The following is a 14,877-nucleotide window of genomic DNA, read 5'->3' on the forward strand; positions in this document are numbered from 1 at the left end:
CTATGCAGCACAGGGCTCGTTTAAGATACTTTGCCTCTCAATAATAATGCCATTAACTTGCCCAGTTTATTTTTTCAGTGGCTTCATCTCATTTAATGCTGAATGATTATAAATGTTCACTATTGTCAGTGGATGAAGTTATAAAAGTTTATCCCCCTCCCCCCAGGCAGTTAGTCTGAGCAATCATTCTAGTTGCCCTCCCCTCATTTCCTCCCGCCCCATCTATACCTTAGCCACTGCAGTGCAGTGTAAACCAGTTTTTAGAATGCTGTTTACATCGTAAATAAATGCTGGTATTTATGCACGTTGTATTCCATATACAAACTCTAACATTTGTATATAATTCTTTATCTTTCAGAATTGTTGAATTTTGTTGTTTTTGTTGCACACCGCACCAACTCTACGGTAAATTCCTAATACGTGTAAATGTATATGGGGAAAAAAGCTGATCCTTGATCTGCAGGAAAGGCCACATAGAAACATAGAAAACCTACAGCACAATACAGGCCCTTTGGCCCACAATGCTGTGCCGAACATGTACTTACTTTATAAATTAACTCGGGTTACCCATAGCCCTCTATTTTTCTAAGCTCCATGTACCTATCCAGGAGTCTCTTAAAAGACCCTATCGTATCCGCCTCCACCACCATTGCCGGCAGCCCATTCCACGCGCTCACCACTCTGTATAAAAAAAACTTACCCATGACATCTCCTCTGTACTTACTTGCAAGCACCTTAAAACTGTGCCCTCTCATGTGAGCCATTTCAGCCCTGAGAAAAAGCCTCTGACTCTCCACATGATCAATGCTTCTCATCATCTTATACACCTCTATCAGGTCACCTCTCATCCTCAGCTGCTCCAAGGAGAAAGGCCAAGTTCACTCAACCTATTCTCATAAGGCATGCTCCCCCATCCAGGCAACATGATGTAGACATTTGCTAGAGTCGTGAGTAACGTACCAAATCTCCTCAAACTTCTCATGAAGTAGAGCCACTGGCATGTTTTCATGATTGCATTGCTGGGCTTGAGACAGATCCCCTGAAACGTGGACACCCAGGAATTTGAAGCTGCTCACTCTACCAGTGACCACGTCGATAAGGCTGGTGCATGTTGCTGATGTTTAGTAAAAGTCCTGTTAGCGTCAGATGCTGGTGCTTGATGTGTGACGATATTGCACTGCTTACTGTCTGGAATGAAGGTACTCAAAGACACAGTTACACAGTTCACACAGTTAAAAGGTCACAAAATATCTGGTCCTTACTGAAGTATTAGAGCAGAATAAATCATTTTGCTGTTATACAAGGCAATAACAAATGAACTATATCAAGCCGTGTCTGTTTATCACGGTACCATCTCTTTTCTGAGAAAGGATGAAGAGGGTCTTTCTTAGATGCCACACAGGTTTTTCCCTCACCATGGGCTTTGTTCATGAGTCACAGAAGTATAATAAATGAAGGTACTGCCTGTCTGCTTTGCAATAGTCTTTAAACTCCTTGTATTCTGTTTTTGGGTCTTCCCGTAACAAATCCCACACCAGCAGGTTCAGGAACAATCATTCCCCTTCAACCATCAGGCTCCTGAACCGGCATGAATAACCTCAACCATGACTCTGATTTCACAACCTTTGAACTCACTTTGAAGGACTCTTTCAAGTTCTCAGTACTATTTATTAACTTAATTATGTATTATTATTTTTTTGGTATTTGCACTTATTTTGCACATTGGTTGTCAGTCTGTGTGTAGCTTTTCATTGATTCGAGTGTGTTTCTTTGTTGTACTGCGAATGCTTGCGTGAAAATGAATATAGTGACATATAGGTACTTTGATAATAAATTTACTTTGAACGCTAAGCTTTGAAATCCACAGTATTGAGTGTAGGTTTGTTTCAGATTCTGAGTAACTCGTGCAGGTTGGAGACACAAGAAACTGCGGTTGCTGAAATCTGGAGCAAAAGTAACAAGTTGCTGGAGAAGCTCAGAGAGTCAGACAGTATCTTTGGAGGATGCAGACAGTGGGTGTCTTGGGTCAAGACCCAGTCCACTTGAATGGTCTCAACTGCAAAGTCAACTCTCTGTTTCCCTTCACAAATGCTTCCTGAACTGCTGTGTTCCCACATTAGCTTGATATTTAACTTACCTAATATGACCGAACAAAAACTATAAAAGTCCCGGTATATTTCTATAGTGATGGGGTGAGAGTTTGGGGTCAAAAATATTCCAGTCAGTACTTTTATGTGGTGGGTTAAGCTTTCGAAGATGTGGGAAGGAGGCGACAAGGTATAGTGGCTATGCAAGGGAATCTCAGACAGGAGAGGAGTAATGAGTTAAGCAGATTGGCCAGTCTAATCAGAAGAAAACTAGAGTGAGAGAATTTAAACTTGTAATATACAGTAAATGTTTTTTTCTCTTTTTGCTGTGTCTGTATTTTATAAATCTTGTATTGCCTTCTTCCATAAACTCAATATTTGGCTTGCAGACAATAGCTGTGTTGCAATAAATGAGAAAGTAACATTTTGCATTCCATTTTTCTTCCAGAACTGGCAAGAGAATTGAACTTTTCTGTTGATGATATAAATCAGATTCGGGTTGAAAATCCAAACTCTTTAACCACTCAGAGCTTTATACTGTTGAAGAAATGGATTGTTCGAGATGGAAAAAATGCTACAAGTGAGTTAAGTGGATAAGGGGATGACACATTTTGGGTTAGAACTTACTGGAAAATGCTCGCGTTTTTCCCTTCATGGCACTTGGGAATCCTATACAAATTCCACAATCTTAAACTTGTTTGCTATTCTGCATTGGCAAATTCCCAACTATACTCTGAAGTTAAACATGAGGAGTTCATGGGCAGAGCCCTGACTTGCAGTATTTCCCAGTACTTACACTGGTTAGACCTAATGCAGTAACAGCAAGTCCATTCATTTCAAAGGTGAGGAATGACAGTCAGTCTCCTGGTATTCAATAATTTACCACTTTTTAAAAACCTTAATTGTGTCTTATTTACTTTCCAAAAGGTGTTTTAATTAAACAATTTAGTATGTTAATAGATATTGAACATTTTAATTTGTCAAAATACAATTAGCTAATATTTTAAAATGCTGAAAACTAACAATTGGTTTGTAATATATTTTATGATTGCTTTGAAATGGACATTCAGAAAATTTCAAGGATTTGACGAGTTTCGCAAGAAGATGAAACTTGGGACATTGCTTAGCTGGCTGTCAGCTTGTTTTGTGGGTGGAGCACTTCCATGTGTCTGCAACTATATTATGATAAACTTGGCTGAAGGGCAGTACTGTAGAAGCAGTTCAACAATAGGGAATCTGTAAAAGATGGTAACGTAGATTGTGCGTTCTGTCTCATTTCTTGTACAGAGGATTAACAACTGATGTGCACAATTTGTAACATACACAGTCTGTGTAATCTTTTCACAGTTATGCCTTGAGCTGTTAATAGACATAATGAATATCAACTTCACAGAGTCAATTCTTAAAATCATGAAGCTATAGGGTTTTAGAGCAATACGACCATAACACAGTAGGAGACTGTGGCCCATTATTTGTCCACCTGGTTTTCTGAAAGATCTTCCAATTAATCTGATACTTGACCGTTTTTTCTTTAAGTACTTTCAAGACCCTTTTAAGAAGTTAATACTGAATGTACTTCTGCCCCCTTCTCAGATAATGTCTTTCTAAAAGAAATTGTTATGTTTTATGGATTCTTATTTTAGCTTTCTGAGATTTTCTTTTTTGGTGCTCTGGGGTTTGAGTGTCATCATGCATTTCACTGTATTGTGATAAATAAATCTGAATAATTCTGTGAAAGTTTTAAGATACAATGGCAAAAAGCACTGTCTGGATCTAAATAAGTGACTTGATTCAGGAAAAAGTTTGGAGTTTATCTGCATTGGGAATTAAGCTTCAGATCTGATAGCACTAATGAATATGGAATAGTCCTGGGATTTGCTGGTGTAGGAGGTTTATCTGATTGACATCGGATGGAAACAAAAAGGTTTTGGTAGAAATGTGGAAAACAGAGCTGAACTATTTTGGAACATAAGGCTTGCTTGTTGGATTCCAATGTGTTAGAAGTGAAAGGGGTCTCAGGCAATGTCTGGATTTGGAGAAGATTCCCAGTGTGCATCGCATAGTGTTCACAGTTTGATGTTTCATCTCTAACAATGATGTTTAGTGGATAGTTCAGGATATTTTCTCTAACCCCAAATGCCCTTGAGGTAGCATTGGCAGGCTGCCACTGTCCAAGTGATGAAAGTGTCTGAGGGCATTTTTCTGTAGAGATTTTCTGCATTTTGACCCAGGAATGATTAAGGAATGACAATACATTTTTTATCATGTATCCTTGAAAAAGAACATTCAAATGCAGAAGGCTCGAGATTATTCCTTCCCCTTATTGTCTAAACGGGTAGAGATCATGGGTCAAGGAGGCCATGGTGACTTGTTTCTGTGCATCTTTCCGGTGGTATGTGCTACAGCTCGTGATGAAGAGTGTTAATATTTATGGCAATGCATGGAGTGCTATTAATAAGAGCTGTTTTGTTCTGGATATTATTCAGCTGTACCTGTCCAAGCAAGTGAAAAGCAAAAAGCAATAAGTAATCCATTGCATTCCTGGCTGGTAGCTGATAGAAGGAATTCAGAAAATTAACTAAGTCACTTGCCTCAGGCATGGTTTTGTGATTAGTTGTGTTAAATCGTGGTCAGTGGCAACCCAACCAAAGGAAGTTGTTGGGTGAAGAGAAGCATGGGGACATGACAATGGCAATGCTGTTGAATGTCACGGTGAGGTGATTTCAGGGACATCAAAGGATGGCCATTACTGGTGTAAATGCAATTCACAGATTATCAACCTAAGCTTAAATGTTATTTAAGTGTTGCATCCAGGCACAGAATGAATTGTTATCTGCAGAGTTGAATTATGAACATTGTTTAGACAACTCCTCTTCTGGCACATTGAAGGAAAGCTGTTTGTCCAACTTCACTGCCTTAGTGAGCTTCTGCAGAGATCCCTGGGACTGAGCTGCATTACTGAACAACCACAAAGTATTCCTTTGTGCTAGCTGTGTCTCTGCTTTGGAGAGGTTCCCAGACATCTCAGAGGGTACCGTGTGAATATTGGGTTTGGAATCTTCCCATCTGCACACAGCAGTAGTTTTGCTGGTCTCCCCACGTGTGTTAGATTTGAATTGGATAAACTTTCCTTTCAACATCTTAAACTTTAACAACAAAGTTCTACAAGGATAAGAATTTTGAAAGTTTAGTTCATTAATTATGGGATGGGAGCTAGACAATGACGTTGGGAAATCCATTTCAACTCGGTCAGTTTCCTGCAAAGATACTATTGTTATTGGTCATTTGAGAGAAGCAGGGAGGCGGTCTACCTCAAATTTCACTTTTTTTTGTAAATAAGCCCCATTAAAATGTTGCTTTATCTCATTCACTTAAGGCTGAGTTCATGTTATAACACAACAGAAGAATAATCAATGGACTTTGCTTTCTCTGCCAGCACCTTTCTGACACGCTCTCACATTCTTCATATACAGAATCATAGCACTCTTTGCAATACCTCAGGCTTCTGGGAGGCTGGGGACTTGAAATAAAACCTTAATGTTTGAAAAACAATTCGAGATAAAACTGTAATCATTTTCCTGTGATTTAAAAAAAAATGATCTTTCTTTTGTAATATAGTAAATGTGTTACTGAAGAAGAATTTCAGATAGTGATTTCTGCATCTTTTGCCCCTTTGGTGGGCAGATTAAACAGGATGATGAACTCCCATTATTAGATGTTAACAGTGTTGAGAATGAGTGAGTACAGACATTGATCATTCTCTCCTTCAGATAGGTTTATTCATAAGTGACCTGCATCTTCAATCCATTTTGCCCCCTCCCCTCTATATTCTTAGATGCTCTACCCTATCAGAAGTCCATAGATCTTCATTCTGAAAACTTCAACTAAGCTTTTGGAGGGCAGGGTGGCAGGAACAAGAGAAAATCTACAGATGCTGGAAATCCGAGCAACACACTCAAAACTCAGCAGGCCAGGCAGGCAGATTCCTGGCAGAGAGTACAGTCGCAGTTTCGGGCTGAAACCCTTCGGCAGGACCGGAGGAAAGAAAAGCTGAGGAGTAGATTTAAAAGGTGGAGGGAGGGAAGAGAGAAACACAAGGTGATAAGTGAAGCCTGAAGGGGAAGGGGATGAAGTAAAGAGCTGAGAAGTAAATTGGTGAAAGAGTCAGAAGGCCATGAAAGAAAGAAAAGTGGGGAGAAACACCAGAGGGAGGCGATGGGTGGGCAAGGAGCAAAGGTGAGAGAGGGGAAAGGGAATGGGGAATAGTGAGGGAAAAGGGAGGTGGGGGGCATTACCAGAAGTTCAAGAAATCGATGTTCATGCCATCAGGTTGGCGGCTACCCAAACAGAATATATAAGGTGTTGTTCTTCCAACCGGAGTGCAGCCTCATCACGACAGTGGTGCTGGAAAATGCTTCTCAGCTTCTTTGTTTTGGACTCACTCACCTTTGCCATTTCCAAGCAGATGTAAAACTGATCCACTTCTTGACCGTACTTTAGCAGATCAGCATGCCTACTTCAAATTCAGAACTAGTCATCAATGACCTTTTAAAAGATTAGTTTTCAGATAAGAAAGGCTACTTTATCTGAGGAGAATATTAACAGTGTGTCCTGTGAAAAGTTGCATTTTCTGATGGGATGGATGACAACTTTTGGAACAGATTAGCTGTTAACAAAAACACTACTGGTTCTGTCGGAGTATTTTGGATCATGATGTTCAGTCAGCATATTTTTTGCTCTCTCTGCAGCTGATGCCTTAAGCGGAGTCCTCAAAAAGATCAATCGAATGGACATCGTGACCTTACTAGAAGGCCCAATATTTGACTATGGTAATGTTTCTGGCACAAGAAGTTTTGCTGACGACAGCAGTGTATTCCTGGATCAGTCTGATGGTAACTTCCCGTTTTTACACTTCTGTTTGGGGGAAGTTGGTAGTCCACTGAATTAATGCAAAGGACAAGGCACTGTATTTAATTTGTTTCAGTAAATTATTGTCTTTGACAATAACCAGACCAAGTTAATTTCTTGAAGTATAAATTGATGCAGAATGTTAATAGATTAAAGCCGGAGTAATGCTTTGAAGCTAAGAAGGTTATTCGCTAATTTTTGTGCCGCAGAATATATTATTCTGATGATGCAGTTCACTGATAGATGTGTGAGAATTCAAATGCAGAGAACACTTTGTTCAGCTGAAGTTTCCAACCTATACATTAATAGTGTAGAATTACAGCCAGGTAAAATGAGTGTCCTTGCATTGTAGGTTCTTTTTTCCTGCTATTTCACTTTTCTTACAATTGTTTTGTACAGATGCTTCTTTACAGTTGTAACTACTTCTTTGTCACTCGTCCTCTCTGAACCTGCCGGCACTCCTCCTCTGCCAAGATCAAACTGTCTCTGCTCTCCTCTCGGCTGACTTTGGGAAACTCCGCTGGTTGCGCTCTGCTCACTGATTAGCAAACTGGATCTCCTTTTACTGCGCCTATCCCAGTCTCACTCCAGGCCTTTCCCATTCCCAGGGTCACATGTTAAAGCAGCTTCGGTCACATGAATATTTCTGTTGTTTATGTGCTGTCACAATGTTGATCACTTGAAATCAATTTTTATCTTTTTTAATCAGTGTGCTTATCTGTACATTTGACCTTGTGTTCACATGAATCTTTCCTCTCTTTGCCTTCATCCTGGTCAATAAAATCCATTAGATCTGAAATCATCTTGTAAAAGCTTTCTTCTGTATTTTCCACCTTGTCTCGTTATCATTGTTTTCAGTCATTGTCGAAATTCTGTGGGAATAAATGCTGCGTTTGCAAGCCTAAGAATTAATCCAAAGAGTCAGTAAAAAAAAAAGGAATGTGGAGCCTTGTAATTTGATAATAGTTTAAATGGGGCAATAGTGCATTCAATATAACAAGAATTCCAATCAATGTGTACCATAATACAGCGTGTCAACATTGGAAAACAAGATGTTCACCTTTATGCAAGGAAAGCACTGGGACAAATTGTGCTCAACTCAACCCTTGTATTCAGTCTGAACTCCAACCTCAAGAACATCCCAAAGTCTTCAAAAGTTATCAGACATGTGTCATTGCTTTTAATTGAAATTGGTGTTTAGGGACATTCACCATTTGTATGAATAGATTCGAATGTGGTTAGGTTTAAGTTCAGTTGCGTTCAACGTTCAGTTAATTATGAGCCTGATGTGAAATAATGAATAAATATAAACTGAAGTTCTTCATGACATTGAGGGGCTGGATGCCTAGTGCATCTGAGTCCAATGCCAGTTTGGGAGTTCAAGCGTGCTCACTATTGTGAGCAGGCACAGAAGTCAACGATGAACTAAGCATCAATGGCTGACTGGTTGGGCAGGCTGGCTGGCTAGTTCTCTATAGCTCAGTAACTCTACTCATCTTCACCTGGACTTTGTGTGGCATTTGATTTAAACAGTGGCAGTAATTTACCAGCAAAATAACCAACAACAGCACACTTTAAGGTATAAAAACAAAACAAAGCTGTAACAGTCACTGATCTAGAGATGGTATAGGGGAGATGGTTAAAGCCCAGATGGAAGAAGTTTTAAAGAAAGTCTTCACAGAGAAGGGAGATGGGGTATGTTACATATGTGCGGAGCAAGAACAACAAATGAGCAGTATGATCAAACACTTTTACTGAGTCATGTTAGTTCCGGTACACATTGGGAAGCCTACAGTTCAGACGCTACGAACTGGGTCCACCAAAATGAAAACGTGGGCACTTGAAAGTCTGAGTGCCTCCCACACATAGGAGCACCATTTGATTGACTACATGATTAACTGGCCAAACGTGCACCCGCCACAATCTCATAATCAATCTGATACGGTACAGGGCGTATAAGACCTCCTGCCCAAATGTCTGAAGGAATGGCAGTCAGCACTTGGATGAAAGGAGTAGATTATTGCACAGCTAGGTACTGAGAGCCACACCCGCCTTCAGAATATATTACCAAGAGACAACAAGTGTAAGTGGATTAGGAGAGAGAACCAAAGATCATACTTCCAAACATTGGATGAAAGATCCACAAACCTTCCCTTCAGCAAGTGGTGCTGCTTTAGACATGAAATAATAACCTTGAATGTATTATTTCACACAGCCAATTAAAAAAGCAGAAACAGTTATCATTGGTCAGATGGGGTTGATAAGAAAAGACAGATGCATATTGAGCAGAATTTGGCTAACACAGGACGAGGAAAAACAGCCATCTGGAGAGCAAGGATTCATGATGCTACATGACACAATGTGTCTCATTGTTGTACTCTTAGAAGCAAAAGAAACCAAGAATTCAGGGTCACCTGAAGTTAGTATCTACCTCAAGGAACTTGGGTTTTGTGTACTACTGGCTCATCTGTAAGGCCCATAACGTTCATGGCCCTGAGGTGAACCATGCCAGTGTTAAAGGCTGGATTTAGAGAGTAGATGTGAAGATTTGGTGTTAATTGTAGAAAAGAAAATCGCTGCTTTGCCACAGTGAAACCACCAGGTCCCCAGCCACTCATTTATCTCACTGCCAGGGTTTTGTGATGGGATTTTACATTAACCTGATGTTGCAATTTTGCCTTTCCCATCCATTGCCATTCAGTGAAAATCACTGCCAGCTGTCTTTTTAAAGAATGCCCTGTTTATTGTCCCTTTTTAAAAATCTAAATAAGAGTGCCAAATGAAACAAAGTTTTAGTAATAGAGTGTGTAAACATTTCTGAGCTGCATGGTCATAAGCAGTAAAAATTCAAAGTGCAGCATTTTTAAAAAACATTTATTAGGCAAGTGGGGGCTGGGCATATTGGTGGCAGTTTATTTGTGAAACTTTGTTATCGACATCTCCCATGGAGGTGGTTTCAGGTAATTACACAGTCAGTTTGGATTAATTAATTTGATAAAATTAAGTTAATGGTGTCTTTCACAAAAAAACTACTTTAGGGCATTCCATTTCCCATTCTCATTTTGACTTGATGGTCCATGGCCTTTACTGCCACAATGAGGCCACTGGCGGGTTGGAGGAACACCACCTCCAACTTGACAGTATTAACATTGATTTCTTTTTCCATTACCAATTCTGGCTCTCCTTTTAGCCCTTCCTTTCTTATTTGCCCATCACCTCCCTCTGGTGCACCACCTCTTCCTTCCCTTTCTCCCATAGTTTACTCTCCTCTCCTATCAGATTCCTTCTTCCTCAGACCTTTATTTCCTCCATCTATCGCATCTCAGCTTCTCACTTCATTCCCCCTCCAGCACCCACCTACCTACTCACCTATCACCTGCCAGCGTGCACTCCTTCCCCCTCCACCCACTTCTCGTTCTGGCTTCTTCCCCCTTCCTTTCCAGTCCGGATGAAGGGTCTTGGCCTGAAACATCAACTGTTCATTCCCCTCTGTAGATGCTGCCTGACTTGCTGAGTAACTCCAGCATTGTGGGTGTATGTGTTCCTCTGAGATTTCCAGCATCTGCAGAATCTCCTGTGTTTATGTAGGGTAGTTGATTGCAATGTAACTATACGATAGTTGCTTCTGCACAGTTACATTTCACCATCAGTGTTGAGTAAGTTCATGTTGTGTTACCATTACTTGTTGTGTTTCTGTATGTGATCCTGCATGTTGTCTGTAGTTTGTTCCATTGTGTTTTTGCTCACTCAGGCTACTCTTCCATCCATGCGGAGCTGCTGACACCTGCTGCGTTAAGCTACTTGCCACCCACCCCTCTTCACTGTGATGATTATTTTAGTAATTACCTCAGTGTACAATCAACTTCCCCAACTCCCCATCAAGTTAGTATGGCAACAAAAGAATTATCACCTTTCAGCGAAGCTGAGGAAATTTCAGCAAAATTTGCTCATGCTGATTTGCCTGGGCCCTCTCTGGTGACAGATGAGGCGGTCGCTTCCTCACCTGGGAAAGTGGATGAGCCAGAAGGTACCAAATGTGACTCTGACTTCCAGCCCGAGAGTGGTACCATTTGTGTTGCTCATCTGTCCACTAATATAGAGCAGGTGGATCATGTCCAGCCACAGAAGGATGACTACATGGCCGAACAAAAGGTGTCTCCCAATCAGGCGCAGCAAGAAGGAAGACCTGATACACCCAGTACTGAGGATCTTGAAGGGTCCATAAGAGACCTGGAGGTGGTGCAGCCAAGGCGAAGTTCCAGAGGTTCAGAGGATGAGGAGGTGACAAAGGAAGAAGTCCACATGCTTCACCCTGCCCAGATTTCCCAGAAAGAATTTTTTACAGTTCCAGGTTGGCGCAGCGACGCATCCAGTGTAGACGTGGAGCCACCGACTCCGAAGGGCTGTCACCTGAGTACTGATGATCTGGATGAAGGCAGCGCCAAGTAAGTGGGATGTTCTCATACCGCTGTCGCGATGAAACTTACGTGTTGCAGAAGGTGGTCACACCACTCTCCTACCCTAAAACCCAGTTGCTGCAGTGCCATTTGTATCTCCAAGGTGCTTTCAGTTGAAGTACTCCAGTAATATGGCAATTGTGCTTTGCAATGCACATGCATTTAGTGGCTAAAGATCAGCTTTATTTGTTACATGTACATGGGAACATCAGACCAAACCAGTGAGGATTGTGCTGGGCAGCCTGCAAGTGTCACCATGCTTCTGGCGCCAACACAGCATGCCCACAACTCGCTGACCCTAACTGTACAACTTTGTACTGTGGGAGGAAACCGGTGCACCCAGAGGAAACCCAGCCAGTCACGGGGAGATTGTACAGACGCCTTACAGACAGCGGTGGGAGTTGAACTCTGCTCGTACAGCTAGTGCTGTAACCATGTTACGCTAACCACTACGCTACCGTACATGCCATTTAGCAGAATCCCATAACCAGTAGTGCAGTCACGACCTAATTATCTGGCTTATTGATATTGGTCAAGGGATAAATGTTGGTCAGCACTCTGGGGATGGAATAATGCTCTTCAGAATATTGCATTGGATTGCTTTGCGTTCACTTTATAGAGCAGGTTTGACCTTGGTTTAATGTTTCAAGCAAAAGACAACAACTCCAGTCATGCAGTTCTTTTTTAGCACTGCACTCATTTTGACGTATTAGACTTTATGCTCAAGTCTCTGACATTGGACCTGGATGCATAACTTTCTGGGTCAGGAAAGGAGAACATTACCAGGTGATGGGATTTTCCTCTTTTGTTTGTTAGTTGTGAAACAACTGTGAACAGTCCATCTAGTTTTTACTGCCATAACAGAAATGGAAAGTTTTGGCTAGTTAGTTCTCCTAAAGCAGAAGTTTCCTAACCTTTTTTTATGCCATAGACTCCTTCCATTAACCGAGGGGTCTGTAGACCCCAGGTTGGGAACTCCTGTCCTAAAGGATGATTACTATGAGTACTTTGCATTAATACAACAGTGTGTGAGAAGTCACATTATTCAAATGTTTTTTGAGGGATGCATTTTTTTATTCAGCATCTTCACTCCCTTGTCAGCATTTGCTCCGATTCTTTTCCCCTGAGACCCCCGCAGTAGTGTCCTGTTGACTTTCAATCTGTGCCAACCCTATGCTTAAGGGTGTGAATGCAGGGACTTAATGGAACAGGAACTTTATGATTTTCCAGCAGCAACATTAGACACTTACAAAGCAAGTTTTGTGTCACACCATCTGCACTGTGCAATTTAGTGGTGGGAAGTGTCACATACATGTAATCCCACCCCTATATCATAAGCTATACTCTTTCCATATTTGTATTTTTAACAATAGTTTGAGAAGTAAGAAACTAGTTGTCTTCTGTGTCGATTTTTTTTTCGCAGTGCAGGTCAGTGAGCTGGGAGCCTTCACAATGAAGTGTGTTAGGGTCCTTGCAAGGAAGAGGTGTCCATGATATATATGCAGGCAGCTTCTTTTATAAATGCAGGCTTCAAAACAAAACGACGGAGACAGTTGGCAAAAAAGTGTGACAGAATCACAAGAGGAACGATTATTTTATAGGTTGGAAGTGAGGAAGGTATGGTTTATATTCAATTTATTTAATTTACTTGCAAACCCTTGAGCACATTGAGCCGCCTGAATCAGACTGTGGGCCAGCTGACCCATCTGGACAGGATCCAACAATGTCAGTGTTTGTGATTCTGCATCAAGTGCAGAAAGAGATCATAGAAATAACAAGAGCAAAATTCTAGAGAGTTTAATCTGTTTTTGTGGTGGCCATGGTAATGAGAAAGAAATAAAGCCTTCAGCAGTAACAACAATCTATAGAATTTGTGTTTAAACTGGTCCCAATAACAAGGTAGGCTGATTTCTGCACCAAAGTGTGCTTCTCTTGTGTAAACTTCAGCAATGCTGATGTGTTCAATTCCCCAGACATCCCCAGAAGGAAAATGAGCTGATTGACCCCATGATAACAGAATACAAGGACTAGAGAATTTTATATTTGACATGCATTGGAAACTGTAATGATGGTGATCGTGCAGTGCTATAAACACTGCACTAGTAGTTCAGAGGTTTGGGTGTGTAATCCAAAAAATGGGATTCAGTGTCATGATTTAGGAATTTATTTTAAAATTTGTGAAAATGGAAATCAGATATCAAATAAGTATCCATGAATCAGATGTGTCCGTGGGTTTCAGATTTCAGGATCATTGGGACCTCTTCTGGGGCAGGTGGGACCTGTACAAGAGAGACGGGTTACACCTGAACTACAGGGGGACCAATATCCTTGCTGGGAGGTTTGTTAGTGCTATTGGGGAGGGTTTAAACTAGACTTGCAGGGAGATGGGAACCAGAGTGACAGAGCAGATAGTGGAGCAGGGGTGAATAAGAGTAAGGAACCTTGGTTCTCTAGGGATATTGGAACTCTGATAAAGAAGAAGAGAGAGATGAATGACATGTATAGGAAACGGAGCAAATAAGGTACTTGAGTATCAAAAGTGCAAAAACAACTTAAGAAAGAAATCAGGACGGCTAAAAGAAGACATGAGGTAGCTTTGGCAGTCAAGGTGAAGGATAATCCAAAGAGCTTCTACAGGTATATTAAGACCAAAAGGATTGTAAGGGATAAAATTGGTCCTCTTGAAGATCAGAGTGGTCAGCTATGTATGGAATCAAAAGAAATGGGGGAGATCTTAAATGGGTTTTTTGCATCTGTATTTACTAAGGGAACTGGCATGGAGTCTATGGAAATAAAGCAAACAAGTAGTGAGGTCATGGAACCTACACAGATTGAAGAGGAGGAGGTGCTTGCTGTCTTGAAGCAAAACAGAGTAGATAAATCCCCAGGACTTGACAGAGTATTCCCTCGGACCTTGAAGGAGACTAGTGTTGAAATTGCAGGGGGCCTAGCGGATATATTTAAAATGTCGGTATCTACGGGTGAGGTGCCGGAGGATTGGAGGATAGCTCATGTTGTTCCGTTGTTTAAAAAAAGCTCTAAAAGTAATCTGGGAAATTATAGGCCGGTAAGTTTGACGTCAGTAGTAGTTAAATTATTGGAAGGAGTACTAAGAGATAGGATCTACAAGTATTTGGATAGACAGGGACTTATTAGGGAGAGTCAACATGGCTTTGTGCGTGATAGGTCATGTTTAACCAATCTATTAGAGTTTTTCGAGGAGGTTACCAGGAAAGTGGATGAAGGGAAGGCAGTGGATGTTGTCTGCATGGACTTCAGTAAGGCCTAGGACAAGGTCCAGCATGGGAGGTTAGTTAGGAAGATTCAGTCGCTAGGTATATACGGAGAGGTAGTAAATTGGATTAGATATTGGCTCAATGGGAGAAGCCAGAGAGTGGTAGTGGAGGATTGCTTCTCTGAGTGGA

The 14,877-nt window shown here is 41.1% G+C and overlaps 1 protein-coding gene and 1 long non-coding RNA gene across 33 annotated transcripts in view; one reads left to right on the forward strand and one right to left on the reverse strand.

The window, feature by feature from the left end:
* The window catches only part of ank3b (ankyrin 3b), a 634,594-nt gene that overhangs the window by 595,620 nt on the left and 24,097 nt on the right, over positions 1-14,877 (forward strand). For 29 of the 31 annotated variants that reach the window (XM_073027286.1, XM_073027283.1, XM_073027296.1 and 26 more), the window contains 3 exons: positions 2,536-2,667; positions 6,836-6,979; positions 10,747-11,440. In XM_073027286.1, the coding sequence (XP_072883387.1) occupies positions 2,536-2,667; positions 6,836-6,979; positions 10,747-11,440 (970 nt within the window). Of the gene's footprint in view, positions 1-2,535; positions 2,668-6,835; positions 6,980-7,394; positions 7,902-10,746; positions 11,441-14,877 lie in introns of those variants that run through there. The other 2 variants (XM_073027301.1, XM_073027300.1) reach the window with 2 other exon arrangements.
* The window catches only part of LOC140715307 (uncharacterized), a 113,669-nt gene that overhangs the window by 74,442 nt on the left and 24,350 nt on the right, over positions 1-14,877 (reverse strand). The gene's annotated exons all lie outside the window — the stretch shown is intronic.

The sequence above is a fragment of the Hemitrygon akajei genome, chromosome 23 (genome assembly GCF_048418815.1).
Source record: "Hemitrygon akajei chromosome 23, sHemAka1.3, whole genome shotgun sequence".
Taxonomy (NCBI): Eukaryota; Metazoa; Chordata; class Chondrichthyes; order Myliobatiformes; family Dasyatidae; genus Hemitrygon; species Hemitrygon akajei.